Raw genomic sequence first — 23,133 nt, forward strand, 5'->3', positions numbered from 1 at the left:
CTCCTAATTGGTGGTATTAACCTCATTTTTCAATTTCATTCATTAATAATTGCCAATCTTCCAGCAGTCAGGCACAGATCTTATCTCAGATCATCTGATCTCATCTCTACTGACAGTATAGTGCACACAGGCGCAGGTTCTTTCAAAATTAGTTGGAGGAGATATAAATCCATATCCTCAGTGATTACAACGAATTTTCCCCCACAGCGATATATATCGTGACACAGTTTAAAGAGATGGAAACTGCAGCACTCGGCTGACTTTTCTGTTCTCAAATCAAAGCTTTGCATCTCCCTTAAGTAAACTCTCTGTTTTTAGATTTGACAGCTACAGACAGTAGTTCGTTGGGGAGATTTAATGGACCGATGGGTCGTGAAACCTGCCTGTTCCTTAAAATTCAAGTAAAAACATGAAAACTGTTGAAATTGGAGTTATGAGTTTGTTTTTTTATTATTTCAGCAGAATGTTCTGAGGGCAAGGTGTGTGGTGCTCTTTCAGATTCCTTTAAAATACAAGCTCAGACCTGGGTGCTCCCTGCTGACAGCCTCTAAAAGCAGGGAGATATGCACTGTATCACTTTGTTGACACAGTGTATAATAAAAGATGACTTCACGTTTATATATAGACACATTGTTTTTATGGATCTGACATGCATTATGTGTTTTAAGTGCTTTATTCAGAATCTCAGTTTAGTCAGTGAAACATTTTTTCCTTTAATATGCAACCAAAAGCATGATAATTGCTTTGCCAATGACAGAGAACAAAGAATAAAGACTATATCGTCATCACGATGTACAGGAGCTTGGCGACGCCCCACTGACAGTGAATGGGAGGCTGCCTCTTGGGAATTATTTAATTTGTTTGACCTGTGAAATCATAAGAACATTTGTTTTCAGTGACATATTAATTACATCAACTATAACAATATACAGAGCCAGACATCTGCCTCTATCGCTCATATGCAGCATGATGAAAACTGTCACATCACATCATGGTCGCCCTTAGCAGTTGTGTGATCACTGTATTTAACGTCCAGAAATAAAAAATATCTGGAAGCAAGTTCAACTAAGTTTACAACAACCTCTAAACCTACCATCCAAATAGTATTTAGAACCCATTGGCCAGTTTTCCTCTTGTAAACACACACAGACACAGTTAATCAATTCGGTCTTACTGTGATACGCTTCATGTCCAGCTGTCTCAGATGAAGCACACAGCGCAGGACGGCCTGCTTGTACCATGTCTTCAGGGCTACAGGATTCCCATCCAGGGTGAGCTCAGAAAGGGAGCGCAACTCTCCGACGCAGGCTAGCTGATCAAAACTGGAAACAAAGAAAGAACATTTTAAATTAGACTTTTTTTCAAAAAGGAAGATGCTTGACAGTGAAAGAGAGGCACGCTGACCTAAATCAGTACTGGGAAGCTTGAGTCATCCCCTGGGTAAGTCGAGAGAGACAACTTCCCCCCTTTATCCTCAGATTGTTAAACTTTCAATCTTGGCTTTTACTGAGAGAATAAAGCCAAGCTAAAACAAGTAGTAGTAGTATTTTGAAAGCACACTGGCAGCCTGACATCACTTAGGAGGCAGCGAAGACAGATCCGCTACACTGCTGATATCAGCCTTTGGCAAAAGGAGGCATGAAAAAGCGCAGTCATGCTATGTCAGGTGGTGGATATATTTGTATTGCTAATTTAGGATAATAACTTTGATGAATCATTTGCTTGGATCTTCTACACTGCACCGTGCCTGAACCTAGCCAGAGGATTGTTTGGATGCCCAAGAGGACCGGATATTAACCTTTGCTGAACTATTAAAACAAGTACAACCATCAGGGGACAATGTTGAAGCTCCAACAAATAAAGAGCACGTTTTCACAATTCAAATATCATTAGGAGAGTCATTGGATGTTTTGTCTTCCTATCTTCAGGGTTTTGCAGGTTTCAATAAGTAAAATGTAAGACTTTTTAAAACCGTAATGAATGCAATTCACAAACTATTTTCAAGTATTACTGATATGAAGGAATATCAGAGATCCAGGAGTTTAACCAAAATTAAAGATAAGATAAAGTAGAAGTAGAAAATAACACTCGAAACGCCAAGTCATGAAACTAAAGGCAAAGACAGAAGGGAATCCGTCGTCTTAACCACAGACGAGCTGGGGGTACGGTGATGAGTTCTGATCAGGGTGTTTGGAGGCTCACTTATCAGTTCTTATGTTCCATTACAGAGTGCTAATATCTGTATCATTTAGAAATTCAGATTGTACATACTGCCAAAACACACACAAACACACAAAAAAAGTACAGTCAGACCATATATAATGTAGGGTGGAAATACTATTATAGGTCTAACACATCCAGTAACCTAGATCAATGTATTTGTTATATGTTTGTTTTAGATAAGCTTTATTTGGGATTCTTAGGGCCATATGTGTATCAAAATAAAATAAAAATAAATAAATTAAAAACTACAACAAAAAATATGAACACAATCATCACACGTACACATAGGGATTAAAAACACATATAGACAAGTTGAGTAGTGTCGTCTCAGTTAAGGTCCTTATGACCACGCTTTTTGAGTCAGTTAAACGAAACATTAAATTATGCATAAAGGTCCTCAGCGAAGCATGAGGGAGTCTTTAGCCACAAACGTGTGGCTTGCATTTATGCACTTGTTATTAATTCCCATGCATGTTTCATACATTTTTTCAATAAAGATTAATTACACTCCATTATAGCAAAAGTGATGGGGTTGTGTTTTCTACAGCGCTTATGAGACTTCTTAAGAGATCCAAATGGTGCATCTCATACATATTTGCATTCATCACTGTCACTGATGCCTCTGGGAATTGTAAGTCCATGAGAATTGTTCAATAGTAATACAAATTCTCTCCACACCAGTCACTTGACACTATCAGAGGTCCAATGAAAAGTGAATTACAGTGTGTGTGTGTGTTGTGTGTGCAGATTGGGGTTTGGTCAAAAACTGTGTCGCCTCCAACTTCATCTATAGTGGGACTACAACTCCTGCATCTGTTATTTACTGACTCACATCAGTTCTTTTCTACCTTCAAGCAGTTTAAATAAAAAATGCAATGTCATACTGAGGGAAAAAATAATGAGGGATTTTTCAACCCCAACATCCTCGACTGACCAAACTGACTGCACCACGTAAACGCATGTGGGCTGTCCCTCTACCTAGCAACAGAGCACAAGTCTTTTCCTATCAGCATTGACCAGTTTCAAAAAGGTACCAGGTTTCTATGCTGCCATTTAGACCATAAATTCAAAAGAGAAGCTATTATTAACATTACATTTACTAAATGTACAATACTACGGATAAAACAAAAACTTTTTTTATCAGGGTTCTCTGTGTGACAGCATTTCAGATACTGAACCATAGCGCTTTATTCACTGATATGTCTATGCTGCTTCAATAAGTTACCTCTATGACATTTCTTTTTCATGGATCAGAGAGACAGGGAAGCTAACAGAGAGATATTGGAAAAAGTGTGTCAGGCAGGTCTATGTTCGCACTGTGGAACAAAACCGAGCTCTCATCTCTTCATCCTATCCACCCTTATCCAGCAGTGCTGCTCCTGAACTCACTCAACCCTCTAATCTCCCTTTAATTTCCTGTGGAAATTAACCACCTTCACCTTGTCCTGCAGTGGCGTTGTCTGCAGAACTTTAACAAAATAGTCACACCCATTTCTTAGGTTACAGCATGTTAATTACTAATAACAAAGCACACTTCCAGGATGTTCTTTTCTAGGTTACAGACACTGCCCACTAAAGCGAACCTGTGCGTGTCACTGCATGATTCAGTGTGTGTGTGTGTGTGTCTGTGTGTGTGTGTGTTCTGCATGCATTTTGTTGGCCAGGCCCAGCCAGAAGCCAAGGGAGGGGGACGTGGCACTGTCCAGCCACCATCCCTGTCCCTGCACAGCGGGCAGGAGGGAGTTAAGCGCTGTAAGCTCTTACCTGGTGATGTTGTTGCAGCTGAGAAAGAGGCGCTGCAAGCAGGGCAGGCGGTCCACCTCTGTCTAGAAAGAGAAGGAGAAAGAGGGAGAGGGGAGAGATAGATGTGGAGGGATGTGAAAAGGTGGATATGAAGAGGGCACTGCATCGTCACTATCGTCAGAGCTCTGTATCCCTCTCCATTCCCTCAGTCACCTTGCAGCTCTCAGTACCAGCATACAGCATCCCCATCCACCCTGCGCATGCACACACATACACACACATAGAGCATGCTGCCTTGTCTCCACATGGAGAGGAGGGGCAGGGGAGAGAGAGTGTGTGTGAGAGAAAGGGGGAAGGGAGGGAGAGCAGAGCCTGTGCTGCGCTAATGCAGAGATCCCCTGCTGCAGGAGGCTGACTCGAGAAGCTCACTGATACACATATACATACAGACGAACGCCCACTAGCTGCTGTACCTCGTCTCCCAAGAACAATGGTGAGGATGAGATGGAAACTGGCTGGGGTTGGGGTCGTTTCTTTGTCGCAGCATCAACATCAATGCAGCACTTATTGAGGTGTAGGGGGCGATGAGCAGCAGCTGGCCAGCTGGGAGGCTACGGGGCAGACACATGGGTGTGGGCAGTGTCCCCACCCAGATGACTTCAGCTAATCAAATGGCAGTGTGAGGGAGATCATGTTAGGTAGTTTCAAGGTCCGTGCTGCGTGTGCATCTGTGTGTGTGGCCAGTGATGCACATGGAAGCAGAGAGGACACGCCCAGCAGCAGCCTGAAGGAGCTGCGTCGACATCCGCCCATATCGCAGCCACCGCCCCACAGCCTTGTCCAGCGCTGTTGCCAGCCTCGATTAAAATTGGATATTGGCTTAGCATTTAGGCTATGCTAGCTTCTCTGCAATGAACAGTACCAGTGTAACATAAGTCACACAAGTGCAACAAAGCCAATCCACAGATCCAGTTACTCATCCTAGCAGCCAACTTGCTGTCTGTTGATGGAATGATCAATGATGGAAAGAGACATTGGTGTTTCAGTGTTTGAAGTTTGACCTTTGGAATTAATGTGATTATATCATTATAGCTGATAAAATAAAGATAAATCAATTCAATCAAATATCTTATAATAAGCCAGAACAGATTGAATTGTGTTTTCTTTTCAATGTGTAATTCACTTTAGCCTACAGCCACTGTGTAGATTTTATTTCCGAACCTTAAATGAGGAGATTGATACCAGTCTTGTGTGTGAATGGTGAATATGCAACCAAAAGCTAGTTAGCTTAGCATCAATAGTGTAGAAAACAGCTAGCATGGCTTTGGCCAAAGCTAACAAAATCTGCATCGCACCTTTAAACCAATCAACACATTACAGAGGAATATGTTGGCTAGACGCAGGCACTAACACAGGAAACGTGTCTCAAATTTAGAAGATTAGCGATAAGCTAACAGTGAGACTGCCTAAAGCCAGAGCTTAATGCTAGTATGACTAATAAATTGAGAGTTACCCGCGGGTCTCTTTTTTAGAGATGCAGCTTTAAGTTATTAAGAGCACACTCTAATAAACATTTCTTACTTTTCTCCAGAACAATTCCTCCTGTACCGCTCCAGAGAGGAGTTCTGCTGAGGACTAGTTTACAATGTATGTTGAGTTCACAACACAAGAACAGAAACAAGTGACATAAACAATGAATACTGTATTTCTGTTTCGATGGTTTTGTGGTTTGGAATTTATTTGCTCCCTAGTGGTCAAACAACATCACTGTGTAAGGCAATAATAATTCTTCTCAGGACAAATAATTGAACATAGTGAGTAAAGTTATTATTTACATCAAGGCTACAGTTGAGTGTTGATTTTTTATATTTTTCTTAAATCAGCTGCCTAATACAGGACTGTGTTCTTTCCTTATAAAAAAACTAAACAAAAACTGCAAGTCACACCATCTAGTCCTGGCAAATCCTGACCCTCCCTACCAGTGAGTCCCCTCCCAACCCTGTGTGGATGCTGGTGAAGAGGCAGCCGCTGCACACTGTCTGCGACTAAATATAGCAGCCCTTTCTCAGACAGGATGATGTCATCACTGAGCTGATGTGCTACATAACAATCGCCCACCAATATGGTCTCATTTAGAAAACCTGATTGATCAGAACCATTCAGCGGACAGTGTCTGATGTGAGATTGGGCACAGCTTTGTAGCTGTGTGTGTGTGTGTGTATGTGTTTAAGTGTTGCCTGCAGGGGTGTATTTATGTGTCTGTGTGCCCGTGCCTTCACCTCTTTAGTCCTGCTCCACCCTCTTCTCACTGACAGCTTGCGTGACTATGTTTTTCACACTCATACTTAGCTCTGGCAGATGCATTACTCCACAAACATACATCTACCTCTCATCACTGTTGTCTCCTTTGCATGCAACAACACACAAAACAAAAGGGCAGGGAAGCTGCTCAACTAAACCCACATGTGGATGCTGAGGGGGTTTCAAACATTGTATTCAAACAGAGACTTGAGATGTCTGCTTGTAAGCCTCTGCTTTTGTGCACTAGAATTGTAACACACGTCACATAGATTTCCTCTTGGACTTCTGGTTAAAGAAGATTGAGTTTCTCTTTGTAACATCTTCCATGTTCTCTGCCTATAAATAGTATATCTACAGCTCTAAACAAGTTAATTGTAAGACTTATTAAGATCACTTATTAATACCACTTGAAATTAATCTTAAGACTTAAAATGCGATGGAAATACACAACAAAAGTAAAATACTAGTTCCAAATATACACATTTATGTCTTTTAGACTCAAACAAATTGATCCCCAGTGTGAGCAGAAACACACAAAACCAAAACTAATAATTATTGTTCTACATTATGGCAGAGTGGTGTTTTTGCATTGTCTCTTGGCAGTGATGTGCCAAAAAATTAAGAACCACCCAATTTGAGATTTTCTACTTCTAAGGCCTCTTTTCTGCAAAACTTTTAAAAACTACTATTTTTGCATCTCAGGCATTATTTCATATTGCTGTAACTGTATAGTGGCAAATTTGTTTAAGTTGAGTTAAATTTGATAATTTACCTGAGAACTTTGAGGTAGCATGTTTGTTCATCCACATAAATCTGTATGTGACAGAATATAAAATGTAGAACAGACAGTCTCACTATTTTCTTTACATTTTTAACTATGATGCTGCTTGATCCACCAGAGTCTCTTTTTACTTTTAACTTTAACTTTTGCTACTTTATAAAACTAACTGTTGCTGCTGCCAACCGATGTCAAATGCATGACTTACCGCCTGCCACATGATCTCTAGATGTGGAGACCCACCACAAAGTGTAAACAACATTTTCCCGTGGATATGGAATGAATCACTAATGTTTTAGCGTGTTATAATTATTGTGAAAGTTTAATTTATATGCAAATATGAATGATATAAATAGAATAATTTTGGATATAAAAATACTGTGGATTAGATTTGAATTGTTTGAAGTGCATACAAACCAGTCAAACGAAATAGGTTTTTAAAAGTAAATAATAAATATAAATAAATAAGTATTTTTATGCATTAAATAATCTGAATAATGCAAAAGCATGTCTGATCAAATTTTGCACCTACCTCTTTAAAATGTTCACTTAAACGTAGATATAATGCATTCACTTAATAACTGGGCCAAGCAAATTACCATCTGACAGTTGTTTTCTGGGACAGCTTTTCTTTTGGTTTCTCCTTTTTATCCGACTTCTCTTTCATATACGGAAAAAACTGGACACCTGGAGGATGATTATTTATTCTGCGCACTTGGCAGCAAATACCACTAATGACAGAGACTGAAGAATCTGCTGAGAGGTAGTATTTTTTTCCGCCCATGTATCAAATAAAAAATTGTATCCAATAATTAGGGTTGGAAGTGGTTGTTGATCAGAACTTGGAGGCAGAGCACAGGCTGAGTGATGGGAAGTGGTTTCACACAACACAATGTTGGATTCACTTCGTATTTCTACCCCAAAAAGCAGGAAAGGGCTGAGGGGATTTGCATACAAATGAAGAGGCTTGTTTTGGCTTGAGCTGTTCTGTTTATCAGATTAAAACTGTAGTAACCAAGGGAAGTGAATTTCCATGTTAAGAATATCGAGTTTCTTTTTATCTGCGCCAGAGAGTCAGTGGGAGGTTGTGGATAATGAGCTACGTCTCTCTAGGTAACGCCAGTGAGATGCACACACACTGTAGACTCCCTGACAAAGATTCTATTGAAGTCATTTCTCTGTTTGTTTTTTTGTGACAGCAAGAACTGCTACATGTGATCCCATAAGAAAGGAAACAGGAAACCATCCAGAGGAATGGCATTAACTGAAAGATGAAGCACGACACCAGCACCTTCATCTTCTTGTCAGGACCAGTTGTCAGGATCTGTGTGACTGTGTGTGGCAGGAACTTAATTGGCGCAGAACTGAGATGAGCATTGGCTTGGCTCTTAAAAACCACTGGATATTGTAATATATATAAATATATATAGTATAATTATATGGATGTTCCTATAACCAGAAGGTTGGGGGTTCAATCCCAGTCTTCGAACCCCAGTCTTCCCCATTCTATGTGCCGTGTCATGCAATGCCAAGGGGTCCTCGGGCAAGATTGACTGACGGCTGTGCCCTCCTCATCGTTCATGGATGAACTGTTGGAATGTCTGTGTGAAATGGTGAATGACAAAACCTGTGCATCTCTGTGACTGACTAGAGCGCTATATACATACAGACCATTTAACATGTATACAATCTTGGACTAGATTTGAATTACTGACATTGAGCCAATACATGTGAATGATGCATGTGAACAGCTGCCTCAATGCACATCATCACCAAAGACATTTGAAAAAAATGTGTTAAGTCCTGCTATAGGAGCAGCCAAAACAAAAGTAATGTAGTCCATATCTACTGTATCCTGCAAATATATTGTGGTTACCTTGTACAACATTGTTTTTATATTTCTGAGTCTATCTTACACTTTCAAATAGGAGAAAACAGAATCTGCTAAATGTAAATTCAGCCTTGATTGAAAATGAGATTGTGTTCACTGAAAAGATGGTGCCCTTTTCTCTCAGGTAAAGTGAGCTTGAAGTGAATAAAATGCTTGAAGCGGTCAGTGATTGGAAACGAGGCCTCTCACCACAAAAGAGATGCAGTTGTGCCCCAGGTTGAGTTCACTCAAACAGTCGAGCTTCTGCAGATTTTCCACTCTGGAGATGTTGTTTCCTGCCAGGTTCAACACCTGCAGCTCACTCAGGTGAGAAATGTTCTCGATCCTGCAGATCTGCAGGAAAGCACAGTAAAGACAGAATGTTATGTCAGAGAGCAGATCTAGATAATCCTATTCTACATGTAGAGTGACACCGAGGGAGGTAGGAGCGGCAGAGCATAATACAGTTGAATTGTATACATTCAGTGCTCCCTCTCACATTCAGGCCATGTATTTGAGGATAATCAGATTAGATCCGTTTAGAATTTGTTAGCCTGCAGCAGCTTAATGTTGAGGGGTGAAAGAAACCCAAAAAGCAGTGTTCTCCCCTTTCTTTGCAATGCTCGAGGCTTTTCCTTTCTGCAAATTGACACTGAAAGAGAAATGGCGCTACCATTCCTCTCACATACTGCAAGTGAACCCTATCACATGGACTATCTGTATCACAGATTTGAAATGATTGATTTAGAGTAAGTTACATCAAGCCCTGACTCCTGTTTGACTTCTCAAATCATAATAACAAACAAGGAGTGAACCCTTCCCCTGCCTTCCCCCTTCCTCTCTCTTTCTCTCTCTGGGGGAGATTATTTAGGGGGCCTCTGTCATAATGACACAGTTCTTGTTCCAGTGGCTGTTCCCCAAAGGGGATGATGTGTTTACCCTCTGTAGTGCACATTGTACATGTGAAGGTCAGGTCAAAAGATGTCAAGGATTCAAGGATTCTGTCAAAACATGATGACATTTCACATGATGCAAAATAAGTCAAAAACAATAGCAATGTTAATAAGAATCCAACAATGACATCTAGTTTAAACTAGAAACAAAGATTAGAATTACCAATAACAGCTTTTTGCCTCCATCAACCAGTGGAGTTTCAGATAATACCATTTTATTTACTGATATGAGGTCAGTATGACCTTGGCCTTTAGCCTTCAACTCAATGTTAAGAAAATCCCTCAAGTTGTTCATGAGGCTTGATTCACTAGACCAAAATCATGTTTGTAAGGTCACAGTGACATTGACCTTTGACCTCCATATTGTATAAGGTCTTTGGGTCCAAGTGAATGTTTGTCCCAGATGTAATTGAATTTGGATGTTTCTAATACATCACAGTTAGTAGAACATTTGCTCACTGTGACCTTGACCTTCGATCTTAAACCACCAAATTATAATCAGTGGTCCAAGTGAAGGCTTCTACTAAATTTGAATTCCCTCAAGGTGTTCTTGAGAGATCTTGTTCACACAAGTGAGACAGTCGGACGGACAATGTGAAAACATTACGCTCCGGTCTCTGGCTGTTGCGGAGGCATCACAGGAAGCAACACAGACACATACAATACATTTGTGTGAACTCAGTAATGGTATGTCTCCTCCCTGCCTGATAAATCCACCTGTCTTTCAAACTTGACAGGACGATTTCTGCTATAAATATCAAAAGCTGTAAAGTAACCACGAATGCTGCCATCTTGGCTATGAATCCAAGATGGCAGCATGTTAGGTTGTATGTGAGTTTGTCTCTCTGTCTCTGTTCATTTTTTGTTCATTTTTTGCGCTATTTTGTTTCGGCTACTCATTGAGCACACTGGATTAAGGATATTATCATTCATCACATGAAATGAATGCGGACCTGGACTCTGAAGGGCTAGAACAAAGGCAGCAGTAACGGTCTTGCTAACTCCCAAGGCCTCAGCAGCAGCAGTAGCAGCCTTGCTAACTCCCAAGGCCTCAGCAGCAGCAGTAGCAGCCTTGCTAACTCCCAAGGCCTCAGCAGCAGCAGTAGCAGCCTTGCTAACTCCCAAGGCCTCAGCAGCAGCTATAGCAGCCTTGCTAACTCCCAAGGCCTCAGCAGCAGCAGTAGCAGCCTTGCTAACTCCCAAGGCCTCAGCAGCAGCAGTAGCAGCCTTGCTAACTCCCAAGGCCTCAGCAGCAGCAGAAGCAGCCTTGCCAACTCCCAAGGCCCCAGCAGCAGCAGTAACAGCCTTGCTAACGTCTCAAGCCCCCAGCAGCAGCAGCAGCTAATTTAAAGACAATGGCATTATTCTTAACTTTAGTATGTTTGTTGACATTTTGGGACCTGACTCCAAGGAATTGCCCCTTGGTGAGTAGCTATGTGTCGAGCATGCAAGACACTCACTATAGTGGCACTAATGCTAATGTTGCTGGGTATTTTCAGCAACCACAGTCTGATTTGGTCTGGGCCTCAAACCTGTGGTCGGACCCACCTAGGGACTTACCTAAACTTCTACGTTTTTTTACATTATATAATCTTACTCTTTCCCTTAAGGAAAGGCATTGCCTGGCTTTAACACATAAAAAAACTGCTTCAAAATGTAATGTGAGACGAGCAGTGATAATTGTACTACTCTTACTTCTGTCTGGAGATGTGCATTCAAACCCTGGTCCTGAATTACAATGTATCCAGACTCCCGCTGATTTTAAATTAATGTCTGGTCTCAAATGTATTCATCTTAATGTGCGCAGCTTAGTACCAAAGATGGACATGGTCAGAATTTGGGTTAGATCAACAGATGCAGACATTGTGGTCATCTCAGAAACTTGGCTGACAAAATCGATTACAAATGAAGACATTAGCATACTCGGATACAATGTTTATCGTAGTGATAGGCCCAAGAAAGGCGGTGGTGTAGCCATTTTCGTTAAATCAAGATTTGATGCTTCAATTGTTCTGTCTGAGTCTATCTCTAAGCAATTTGAATTTTTGGCATTGAAGGTGGAAATAGCAAATTCCCACTCTATGACTGTTGTCGGGTGCTATAGGCCTCCATCTGCCACAAAGGAGGCATTATCGTCATTGCAGCATCTTTTGTCGAAATTAAATTATAATGAGCTTTTAATGGCTGGAGATCTGAATTGGGACTGGCTAAATGCAGTTTCGGATGAATTTAAATCTTTCTGTGACTCTATTAATCTTATCCAGCTGGTCAACCTACCTACAAGGCCAAATCTTAAAAGATCTGAAAAGTCCACTTTGATTGATCTAATTCTCACAAATGTTCCTCATAAATTCTCATCCTTGGGAGTTTTCTGCAATGATTTAAGTGATCACTGTGTTGTTGCTATTTGCAGAGACACAAAGATCCCCAAACGTAAGCCACGCATTATTTTCAAGAGGAATTTAAAAATGTTTAATGAACAGGCTTTTCATCATGATTTGTCTTTGGTAAATTGGGGACACATAGGTCTTTTGCCGGACGTGGAGTTAGCTTGGACATTCTTTAAGGAACACTTTGTGAAAATTGTAAATAAACATGCCCCCATCGGGAAATTCAGGGTTAAGGGACGAGATAATCCGTGGTTTTCCCCAGAGTTGTCAGATACCATCCATCGACGTAATGTGGCATGGGCCAAAGCCAGAAAAAGTGATTTTGCCTCGGACTGGTCTATTTTCAGGCAACTAAGGAACAAATGCACTACTCTTATTAAAAAGGCTAAATCTGAATATTATTTATCTGTCACAACTGAGAACCTTAATAATCCACAGAAATTTTGGAAAGTAATTAAATCTATATCTGTAAGTAAAAGTCCCCCGGCTCTTCCGATATTTGTTCTAAAAGACTCGGTCCCAGTCTATGATAGAACTGAGGTTTTAAATTGTTTTAACAATCATTTTGTATTATCTGGTTCTTTGTTTGATTCTACGAGAGCTGCCCCTGTGTTTCCCTGCATAGAAGCTCCAAGGTTTTCAGGAGAACCCTTTAATTTCTTACCTTTTACTGTGCAGCAAGTGCATCAAGCCCTCAAATCGTTGGCTAGCAGAAAATCCCCTGGACCTGATTTAATAGAGCCCTACTTTTTAAAAATAGCAGCTGATTTTGTAGCACAGCCTCTTACAATCCTTTTTAATCTCTCAATTGAAAACAAAGAAATTCCATCTGTTTGGAAGTCAGCTTTTGTTACCCCCTTATTAAAAGGAGGTGATCCAGCAGCTTTAACCAACTACAGGCCAATATCAAATCTGTGTGCCTTGTCAAAAATTCTTAAATCTCTTGTGTGTGATCAGTTAAAAGAGTTTCTAACTTTTAATGATCTTCTCTCAAAACTGCAATCAGGCTTCAGGAAAAAACACAGTACCATCACTGCAGCTACAAAAGTGATCAATGATATATTAGTTGCTCTTGATAAGAAGCAGCACTGTGCTTCACTTTTTATTGATCTGTCAAAGGCTTTTGACACTGTGGACCATGCTGTTTTAAAGCATAGGCTTTTTTGCTTGGGTTTGTCAAATCATGTAGTTTCCTGGTTCACAGATTATTTGAGTGACAGGACTCAGTGTATTAAATATGATGGTCTGTGTTCTGAATTTGTGAGTGTCCACAAGGGCGTGCCACAGGGTTCAATATTAGGACCCCTGTTGTTCATTATGTACATTAATGATTTGGGAACAAACGTGTCAGATGCTAACATGCATTTTTATGCAGATGACACAATTATTTACTGTTTTGGATCAACTTCTGTTAGAGCTGTTGAATCTCTGCAGAAAGCTTTTGATGCAGTCCAGCACACACTCCTGCAACTAAAATTAGTCCTCAACACTGAAAAAACTAAACACATGTTGTTTTCAAACTCTAAGAAAGTACCTCAAACTGTCCCCACAGTGTCCACTCTTGAGGGAAATGTCATAGAGGTGGTTCATATCTATAAATATCTTGGTGTCTTGATTGATGATTCCCTTTCCTTCAAACCCCACATTGACAATCTTGTGAAGAAACTGAAACTTAAATTGGGCTTCTTCTTCAGGCACAAATTTTGTTTCTCTTTTGAGGTGAAAAAGCGGCTTGTCACTGCAACGTTTTTATCCAGTTTAGATTATGGAGATTTGATTTATATGAATGCATCAGCTAAATGTCTATGTAAGATTGATGCTGTTTACCATGCTTCTCTGAGGTTTATCACTAACTGTAGAGCCCTGACCCATCACTGTGAATTGTATTCTCGAGTGGGTTGGCCCTCTTTGTCCACCAGGAGGCTGGGACATTGGTGCACTTTTATTTATAAGGCCATGCTTGGGCTACTGCCATCATATATTTGTAATTTAATCACAGAGAAAAGTGTTGCTTCTTACAGTCTGCGCTCAAACAATCAGATGCTTTTGTTAGTTCCATTGGCCCGCACTGAATCAGGAAAAAGGGCATTTGTCCACTCTGCTCCCACCACATGGAACTGGCTTCAAAAAGATTTTAAATTAACCGAAATGATTTCTTTGAACGCTTTTAAATCTACGATGAGAGCATTTCAGACCACTTCTTCTACTTGTAGATGTTTTTTATGAATTTTAATTTACTTGTAATTGTTTTTATATCATTTTTAATTTCTGTTTATATGTTGTGAGTGTAATATTGTGAGTGTACATATGTTATTTGTTGCTGCCCCTTGGCCAGGACTCCCTCGAAAAAGAGGTTTTTAATCTCAATGGGACTTTCCTGGTTAAATAAAGGTCAAATAAAAAAAATAAAAGTAAACTATCCCTGTATATAGTAATAAGAGCAACGACACTAGCAAAGATTGAAACAACATCATCTTAGAACCAGACTTGGGCTTTCCTGACGGACACAGGACAGGCGTCTGTACACGGACACAGTATCTCTACTCAAACTAAAAGATAGACTTTGGATAACCTCGTCTGAAGACATTTGAGGACCTTATGTTTCACATCATGAATTCCTATGGTGTAGGTCGGGCTTGCAGAATATAGAAAGGTAATGTTTGATCGGTGCTGCACTTATAAGATGTCATTTGAATAAATCCTGTGAGCAGAATTTGAGACAGAAGAGGATTTATGTTGAGATCTTTGTGAAACATTAGTAGAAAATCAGAATGTGAATAAAAAAAAGGTTATCCAACAAGGTCAGGTCACTTTGTACTATGACCTCATCACTTCTTCCAAAGACTGTGTGAGTTGGATGCACACTCCCAAAGAGGATATCTCCTCTTGAATAGTACTCAAAAATTGGAAATGAAACGGCATTCCTCCTACAGATATAAAAAACAGTGAAAAGATTGTGAGAAAGGATGACAGTGATGTACTACTTGTGGTCAGAGAGAGCAAACCAAAGGTAAGAGGACAAGCAGCTGGTGTTATGTGGACGACAGGAACTCGACAACAACCTGAGTGGGTAGAATAACCATGAATTCATTATTTTAATTCATTCTCCTATTGAATCCCCTCGCTGAATTCCCTAACCTCATCGCCTTGTATTATCATTGCATAGTGATTCACATTACGTTTGGGTGGTCAGGTCTCTGGCGAGTTCGGAAAAAGTTGAATATGGCCGATTGAACAGTTGTTTAAGTGCACGAACCAGAAGGCTTTGGTGTAAGTGATTGAAAAGAAACCTGTCCCGCTCGGAATAATGGCTTTATCATCTGCTCCTCAAGGGGCACCTTCCAAAAAATGGCTACCTGCATATACAATGTGCTTTCATTACCAGCGAGGACAGCACGAAAGATTATATTTATTACCTATTACCTATTCTAAAGTCACTCACTTAATTGTCACATTATCAGTAATGTTTAAATTGACTGTGCAGATGTAGCTGTAGGAAAAAGAGCCAATGCACGGGGCTAAGGGCAACAAAGCGTCCTGTGTGAGGGAAAATAACATATCACTGAGCAGTCATTGAATAGTAATTGGGACGCCTGCTAGTGTAAAGAGGAGCCAACATTAGAGAGGTCTGGAGTTGCTCTCTGAGGAGGGGGCGGAGTCAGACTGCTGGCAAAACACGGATTTGACCAAGGGAAACTTTTCTAATCTATCGTATTGTTTTCTTTCTTCTATTTGTTTTGCTAAAATCCTCAACTAACATCTGTGTTACTTGGATCATTTCAATTTCTCTGGCTGTTGACATCAGTGAGCCAGGCGCTGCTGTGGTGGCTGAGCAGACAGCACCTACTAATACATGTATACTCACATTAATTGCAGAATAGTGTAATCTGCCACAGCTAAAAACCTCTGCCAATGCTGTGAGCACACACTCTGTTGGCAGCTTCTTAGAGTCACCTACTGGAGCTTTAAACTAATGCAGTCTCTCACAGCAGCCCTGAAACAAATCCCACATTCAAGGAGTTAGAACGTTCAAGTTTGATTGAAATTGTTTTATAAAGGTTTTTAATTTAACCATATGATCGTTTTTTTTCGAATGATTTTAAGCACAGGTGGATAAGGATTCCGATTTTTTGTCTTAAAATAAATATTTTTAAGGGGGCGAATAATTTTTTTCAGTTACTGTATGGCAACAATTTTTTTTAATATATATGAAAATATCTATTTAACCTATATTTAATGTGAGCAGTTTGCAGATCATAAACTGTATAAATGGTATATATATGATCTCAATATGCAATATGTTCATATAACAAAATAGAATTTAAGAAGCAGTGCCAAACTGCAGCCTCCAAAATGACAATAAAATTAAATCATCACTTCACTAATAGGCAAAGTGAACATTATAGCTCTCATGGATGCAGGACTTATTGGATTTATTAGACTGCATTTGTAATAGTGAGGTGTACCTGTGAAATGCAAGAGAAAGACAATGTGCCTGTTGAACGACTTATACTGGGGTCACTGAGAAAATGGATGTGGGAGTAGACCCTGATGATTTACAGTCCTTTGTTCTCTCACTGTGCTGGGAAATAAATCACAAGCTGAAGACAAGTCCCTAGGTTGTTAAAGAATGATCATAATACCAATATGATTTCTGGCATAATATGGCACAGTGTTTCCAAGGCATGACCTATGTGCTCCCAAGAGTGTTCAGGACACCAGATCGACAAAATAGAGATGCACTATTTAAAGTTTCATTTGACAGTGACAACTGGACAATTCAGCTAATACCGATAGCCTGGGTAGACCTCCTTTTATAGGTCAGTGAAATAAGAGGACTATATAAATTCACACGCCTGCTTGGTTTCCCGCTGTTGAGTCTATATGGCTCTGGGATTCAGAGATCTGCATCTCACATTACAAACCAGCAGTTATCAACAGTGTGGAGGAGGTGGAGGAGACAATCAACTTCTACGGAACTATGGTTACAGTTTTGGTGACTAAACGAACAAGACTGAACACACACACACACACACACACTGTAAGTGGGAGTAGGTACCTGATTCTCATGCAAATCGAGGATATTCAGTTTGGACAGGCTTCCCAGGCCACTGATCTTCTGGATTCTGTGAAGTATCAGGAATAATTGATTGTAAAATGTACATGATAAACAAATTGTCACAAATCAATCAACAACCTTTCAGCTCTCACGACTGTACCAGGTGAAGACACCTGGTAGAGAGTGTGTGTGTGTGTTTGTGATCGTTTGCTAGTGGACGACAGCTGGCAGCGCAACAAGCGTATCAAAAGGTTACATTCCCCAGGGAAACTGAACTTACAGTAGTGTACAGTGACCTATTGTTCAGGACTGTCCTTATAGATTCAGATCAAGTTACAGTTCACGATGAAAGGCTGCGGTCGCTTGAAAAATGCCAATGGAATATGAAGAGAATTCTTTTCTCTTTGGAAACTGCACCTGACCGTGGAAGTTGGTCTAAAAAAATGGGTCTCATGTTTTATGGCTGTGGAAAACATGTGCATCTGTAAGATCTTTGTAACAATCACTGTGTAAAAATGGCCAACACTGAAATAAAGATGCTGGAAAAGTAAAAACAGCTAGTTTATTAAATAATTTAAACTCTAAATCCAAAATGTCTTAAAAAAGATACAAGCAACATCTACTTTTAACTCAGGATGTTTCTTGACCACTTTGTAATATTTAAGTGTTGCTGAATTTCACATAAAACCAGGGACCTCCTTTAAATATGTTACGTTCAAAAAAGAAAAATTCAAAGTCGTTTTTCAACATTTCCTCTACTGCTACAATTTTAAACTACACAGTTATACCTTCAACATATAACAGACGTAGTTCAGACAAATCGGACATGTTTTTGTATTCCTGTGCTTGTGAATGTGTCTGTAATGAAAACCAACCTGTTCTTCCCGAGCATTAGGATCCTGAGAGAACTTAGAGCTTCGAGTCCAGTCATTTCAGAGATGTGATTGTCGTACAAGTTCAGGAAAACAAGATGCTGCAGATGAGACAAATGCTGGATTCTTGTGATCAGGTTGTGCTGGAGGTTGAGAAGCTGCAGTTTTTCCATGACGCCCAGCTGAGGGCATTTCTCTAGACAGCGCCTGGAAAAGAAAAATATTTCACAATGTAGGCTTTATTCAGATCATTACTTCAACTTCATGACATGCTACAGCTATTAGAGATGTATAATAAAACAATATGTTTACAGGAAATCATTTTTAACATGTGACTTGTGATTATTTCCATTACAACAATCAGTCTTGTAGAGTTCAAGTGGGAGGTTCCTGATCTCTCAATTATTTGTGTGCAAACACTGATCATTGGAGACATGGGTTGGGTTTCTATTGAGACTTTGCTGCTCCCTGGTGGCGGCCTATAGCACTCGCCAATTTAGATGAAGGGCTTGTGGTTTCTACTGTAAATACTATTAACAGCCGGACTGCGTTCATTAAACTAAAATAAGGATGACATGAGAATAGGAAAGACACTGCATGTAAACACGCAGCGAACTGATATGACTCATGCTTAATTCATACAGATTTTTGTCCAGTTTACAGCAACTTCCAGCTAAACCAAGATGTTCTACAAGACCAAAAGTAAATAAGAGGTCAGAGGTACCTGTCCAAGTCAATGCGTTGAAAATCGGACTCAAAACTGTCCCAGAGCAGCTGGGTGAAGGGCACACCGGGAGCAGCACTGTTATATCCTCCAGAACCACCTGGTAGAGACATTACACACTGAATTAACAGCACAGGTTATGCTGTCATGTATTAAATATCAAAATCTAAAAAAAAACTAAGGTTTACTTATGTCAAAATATGTGTTGAGTGATATTGCAATTCTTACCAGCTGCCTTGGGAAGGTTTAAAACATTGTGATAGTATGCGGCTTGAGCGCTGTTGATTGGTCTCTTAGATTTGTCGCTTGCTTCTTGAGCAGCATGTGAGAGTGCAGCCGAGCCACTCAGAGCGGCAGCTGCTGGTGGTACATCATGATGTTCAATATCTGTAGAGTCACTGACAAATGATGGCACGGGTGGTGTTGTCTTCACAAATATTCTCTGGCTGCACGCAGGCAACCTGGCTCCTACAGAGATGATATCATAGATGACGTACATGAGCATGGATGTAAAATACTGGATGGCCCAAAACTTCCTACGACCTCACCTTAAATGATCGTGTCAACTCGGTTTACCAATCACATTTTCTGCAGCTCGGAAAACTCTAAAGATCAGCATGTTTCCATCGATGGGAAACGGCACGCTTTCATTTCCACTCGCTTGGATTATTGTAATTCTCTCTTCACCTGCCTGAGCCAATAGAGTCTACATAAATTACAGCTTGTCCAGAATGCAGCATCCACACTCCTCACCAACTCTGCTAAACAGAGCATATAACTCAGATTTGAGCTCCTCCTAACTGGCTTCCGGTAAATTTCCGAATTGATTTGATTGTTCTAATTGATTTTATTGATGACTTTTAAAGCCCTTACTGGACTTTCACCTAAATACACCATATATGCCAGGTTATAACCTGAGGTCCTCACCGAAGGCCCTACTCAATATTCCACAGTCCCGGCTGAGGACCAGTGGTGACCAGGGCTTTTCTGTCAGGGCTGCCACTCTTTGGAAGAATCTCCCTGAGAAGATCCGTCTTGCAAACTCCTTATATTTTTATAGGTGTGCTTAATCCTTGTGTTAATCTTAATGTCATTTTATATTGTTTTATTATTTTGTTATTACTCTTTTCTAATCTTCAACATTTTTTATTTCTGTGTCTGTGCTCTGTGTGATCTTCAAATTGCTTTTAAATTGTTTAGTAGTGATTGCTTTTTAATTGTTTCCTATATTTGGCCTTAATTCTTAACTGGTAAAGCACCTTGTAACTTGGTTTTGAAAGGTGCTTTATAAATAAAGTAAATTAAATAAATGAAATATGAAAACAATCAAATGTAGAATCCATAGGTTGAATCACACAAAAACAACCTCCCAGTGGGTGTGTGAATGGGTGGACTGGGTTATGGTTACCTTGGTTGGAGCGATCCATTGTTGGGTTCCAGTTCATGTTTATGTCTTTCCCAGTGGCTTGAGAGTCGGCCTGTAAAATGGCGAACACGCTAAACAGTGAAGCAATGGAAATGAGCCCTGAACCATTAATGTGTGGTCTGTCCTGACTCACCATTGGCTGGGCCCTGTCCGGAACCAGTGACCTGTCAGTTGTGAGGTGCAACTTGCAGCTGTTGACCTGCACATCAATTGTGTTACATTGAATAACACACACAGACAACATTAAGTATCTCAATGTCGTGTATTTACACTGTGACACATAGGGGTGTTCAAAGTTATATTTACCATGGGGGTGGGGAGCATCCCTCTGTCACGCACGCACGTGTTGTGTTTGTGAGCGCGCATCGTTTTGCCCTTTAGCTCCATTTAGCTCACGTGTGCCGGAGTTACCCGTTCAGAGCGACGTCAGCGGTAGAACAGCTGAGTCAGGATCCGAACCCACTTCCGTACTGTTAATCGTCGTAATACAAAGACTCACTTGCTGCTGAACTGCTCATCGCCCCCGAACCGACGCTCATCTTCACTTCTGGCAAGCACTGTAACCATGGTGACGACGGCGTTGCTTGGTTACGCTCACTTCCCGTGTTACCCAAAAAAGGCTCCGTAGAAGAAGCAGCTCCTGAAGGGTTCCTCTCTCTAAAGGTGACCTCAGGTTATCTGGGACTTATTTTTCAATCTTGACTTTACACATTAGATCCACATATTATACCTTTCTGTAATCCTGCAGATGTTCTCTAACCCCTGCAGGAGAAAGAATGGAGATGTCACTCTCAGAGGAGACATAATACAGCTTTCATGTTCTTTGGGACAAAATAGAAACGTCTGGCTTGATTTGTTCATCTGGGACGGGTCACTTTGTATTCTGAGACACTTGTACTTTCTAAAAACAATTATTTTACATGTATTTTACATACATTACAGAAAGCTGCGTAAGAAGATATATATTATTCATAGAAATGTCATTGGTTCATTTAAACTATTTTTCATAAAGAACCCCATCTTTAAGAAACTATCATATTAATTAAAAACATTCTAAAAAAGTGTAAAAAAGTATAAATTTAAGTTTAATCAGCAGTAAACAACAATACCAATAACAGTTTATTCATTCAGTAATTTGTCTATTGGGAAACAGACAGTCTTTGCAGTTGAGAAAGCATCATCATTGATCAGCCCATTGTCTTCTACACGTGTTTGGTGAAACCAGTGGCTGCAGACCAAGGGGAGGACTCTTCAGTGCTTTTTGGATCATCTCTGTCCTAGAGAGCAGACTGATTATGTGCTAGTAAGTTCACCAGACGATCAGTTTAAACAGACAGGGACAGATTGTCTTTACCATTATCTCCTGTCTGATAACTGCAGATCATATGCTACTTCTTTGTGGATCATTGTTTTACTTCAGTCCCTAAAAGCATATTTCCCTCATTTAGATACTGTTGAGATATCTATGTTTCTCTGTATCTTGTGACTATATTTTACCTATATCCTGTGAATAAATATTAGCTGCATAATCTAGATAATCAATAATGCTTATGCTACAACTGTTTCTTTTCTTGGGATGATGTCTATCTTTTTGACTCAGACACAGGGTTTGCACAACAAGCACAGGTTCTCAGGAAGAGAGAGGTCATGCCAGAATTAATACAAAGAGGTGTTTCATGAAACGTGGTGAGAAAAAGATATGAAATCCTCCTCTCTGTCTAATCTGTCTCTCTCCGATGTAGCAGGCTCCCTGTTGGCCAAGGCCACAGTAGTGGGACACCTGGTCAGTTGAAAGTGATGTGCTTGCAAAAAACTGCACTTTGAGGAAACAGTATACATCTGGCCAATAACTGAATTCTCTCAAAGAAAAAGAACCGCCTCTGTGCTGCCCCCTGTGTCTGTAAAAATACTGTGGACTTAGGATGTGGGGGGGCTTCTTCTCGACATGATCCAATGAACCTGGTGATGTGTCCGGCAGAACCCCAGAGACTCTCTGTAAGTATTTCATTGTTTTACAATAAATGTTCAATTTCCAGAACTTCATGTATAAGTGTCTAATTATTCCTTCTCAAATCCTGGATCAACAAACACGCTTGTCCAATCGCCGGAGGCGAGGTCAAATTTAGTGCCTGGCGACGACAAGATACCTTCACTCACTGTTCCAGATTACCAAAGCATGCTGTCCAACATTATCAATCATGTTTTATAATATGGGATGGCTAAAATAATATTTTAAAACACATTTTACACACCTCGATGCATATATTGTTGCTTGAATACATTACAAACATAACTTGATAACAATTAAGAGCATTGTCAAATTTATGACAGACTTACATAATTAAATTAATCTTGTCAGATTCTTTTGTCAGTGATCTTGTCATGCTATTCCAAGGGGGAGCTTCTGATTGACATTTGCCCCTCCCCTTTATGTAACATCACCCCCATGAAGACATGTGCTTTCAGTCACATGATGTCCATGCTACTTTATAGTCTTCTCATCTCATCTCATTTTCATCCGCTTATCCGGGGTCGGGTCGCGGGGGGAGCAGCTCAAGCAGGGGGCCCCAGACTTCCCTTTCCCGGGCCACATCGACCAACTCTGACGGGGGGATCCCGAGGCGTTCCCAGGCCAGTGTTGAGATATAATCTCTCCACCTAGTCCTGGGTCTTCCCCGAGGTCTCCTCCCCACTGGACGTGCCTGAAACACCTCCCAAGGAAGGCGCCCAGTGGGCATCCTTACCAGATGCCCGAACCACCTCAGCTGACTCCTTTCTAAGTAAAGGAGCAGCG

The 23,133-nt window shown here is 40.5% G+C and overlaps 1 protein-coding gene across 1 annotated transcript in view; it reads right to left on the reverse strand.

Annotated features, from left to right (window-relative positions):
• Window positions 1–20,386, reverse strand: part of LOC133954789 (leucine-rich repeat-containing protein 49) — a 38,484-nt gene extending 18,098 nt beyond the window's left edge. The window contains exons 1-8 of the mRNA XM_062389281.1: window positions 20,322–20,386; window positions 19,142–19,381; window positions 18,914–19,013; window positions 18,193–18,396; window positions 17,318–17,384; window positions 9,126–9,269; window positions 3,988–4,049; window positions 1,175–1,322 (exon numbers count right to left, since the gene is read on the reverse strand). Of these exons, the coding sequence (XP_062245265.1) occupies window positions 1,175–1,322; window positions 3,988–4,049; window positions 9,126–9,269; window positions 17,318–17,384; window positions 18,193–18,396; window positions 18,914–19,013; window positions 19,142–19,381; window positions 20,322–20,358 (1,002 nt within the window). The 5' untranslated portion in view covers window positions 20,359–20,386. The remainder of the gene's footprint in view (window positions 1–1,174; window positions 1,323–3,987; window positions 4,050–9,125; window positions 9,270–17,317; window positions 17,385–18,192; window positions 18,397–18,913; window positions 19,014–19,141; window positions 19,382–20,321) is intronic.
• Window positions 20,387–23,133: the final 2,747 nt, after the last annotated feature.

The sequence above is a fragment of the Platichthys flesus genome, chromosome 1 (assembly GCF_949316205.1).
Source record: "Platichthys flesus chromosome 1, fPlaFle2.1, whole genome shotgun sequence".
Taxonomy (NCBI): domain Eukaryota; kingdom Metazoa; phylum Chordata; class Actinopteri; order Pleuronectiformes; family Pleuronectidae; genus Platichthys; species Platichthys flesus.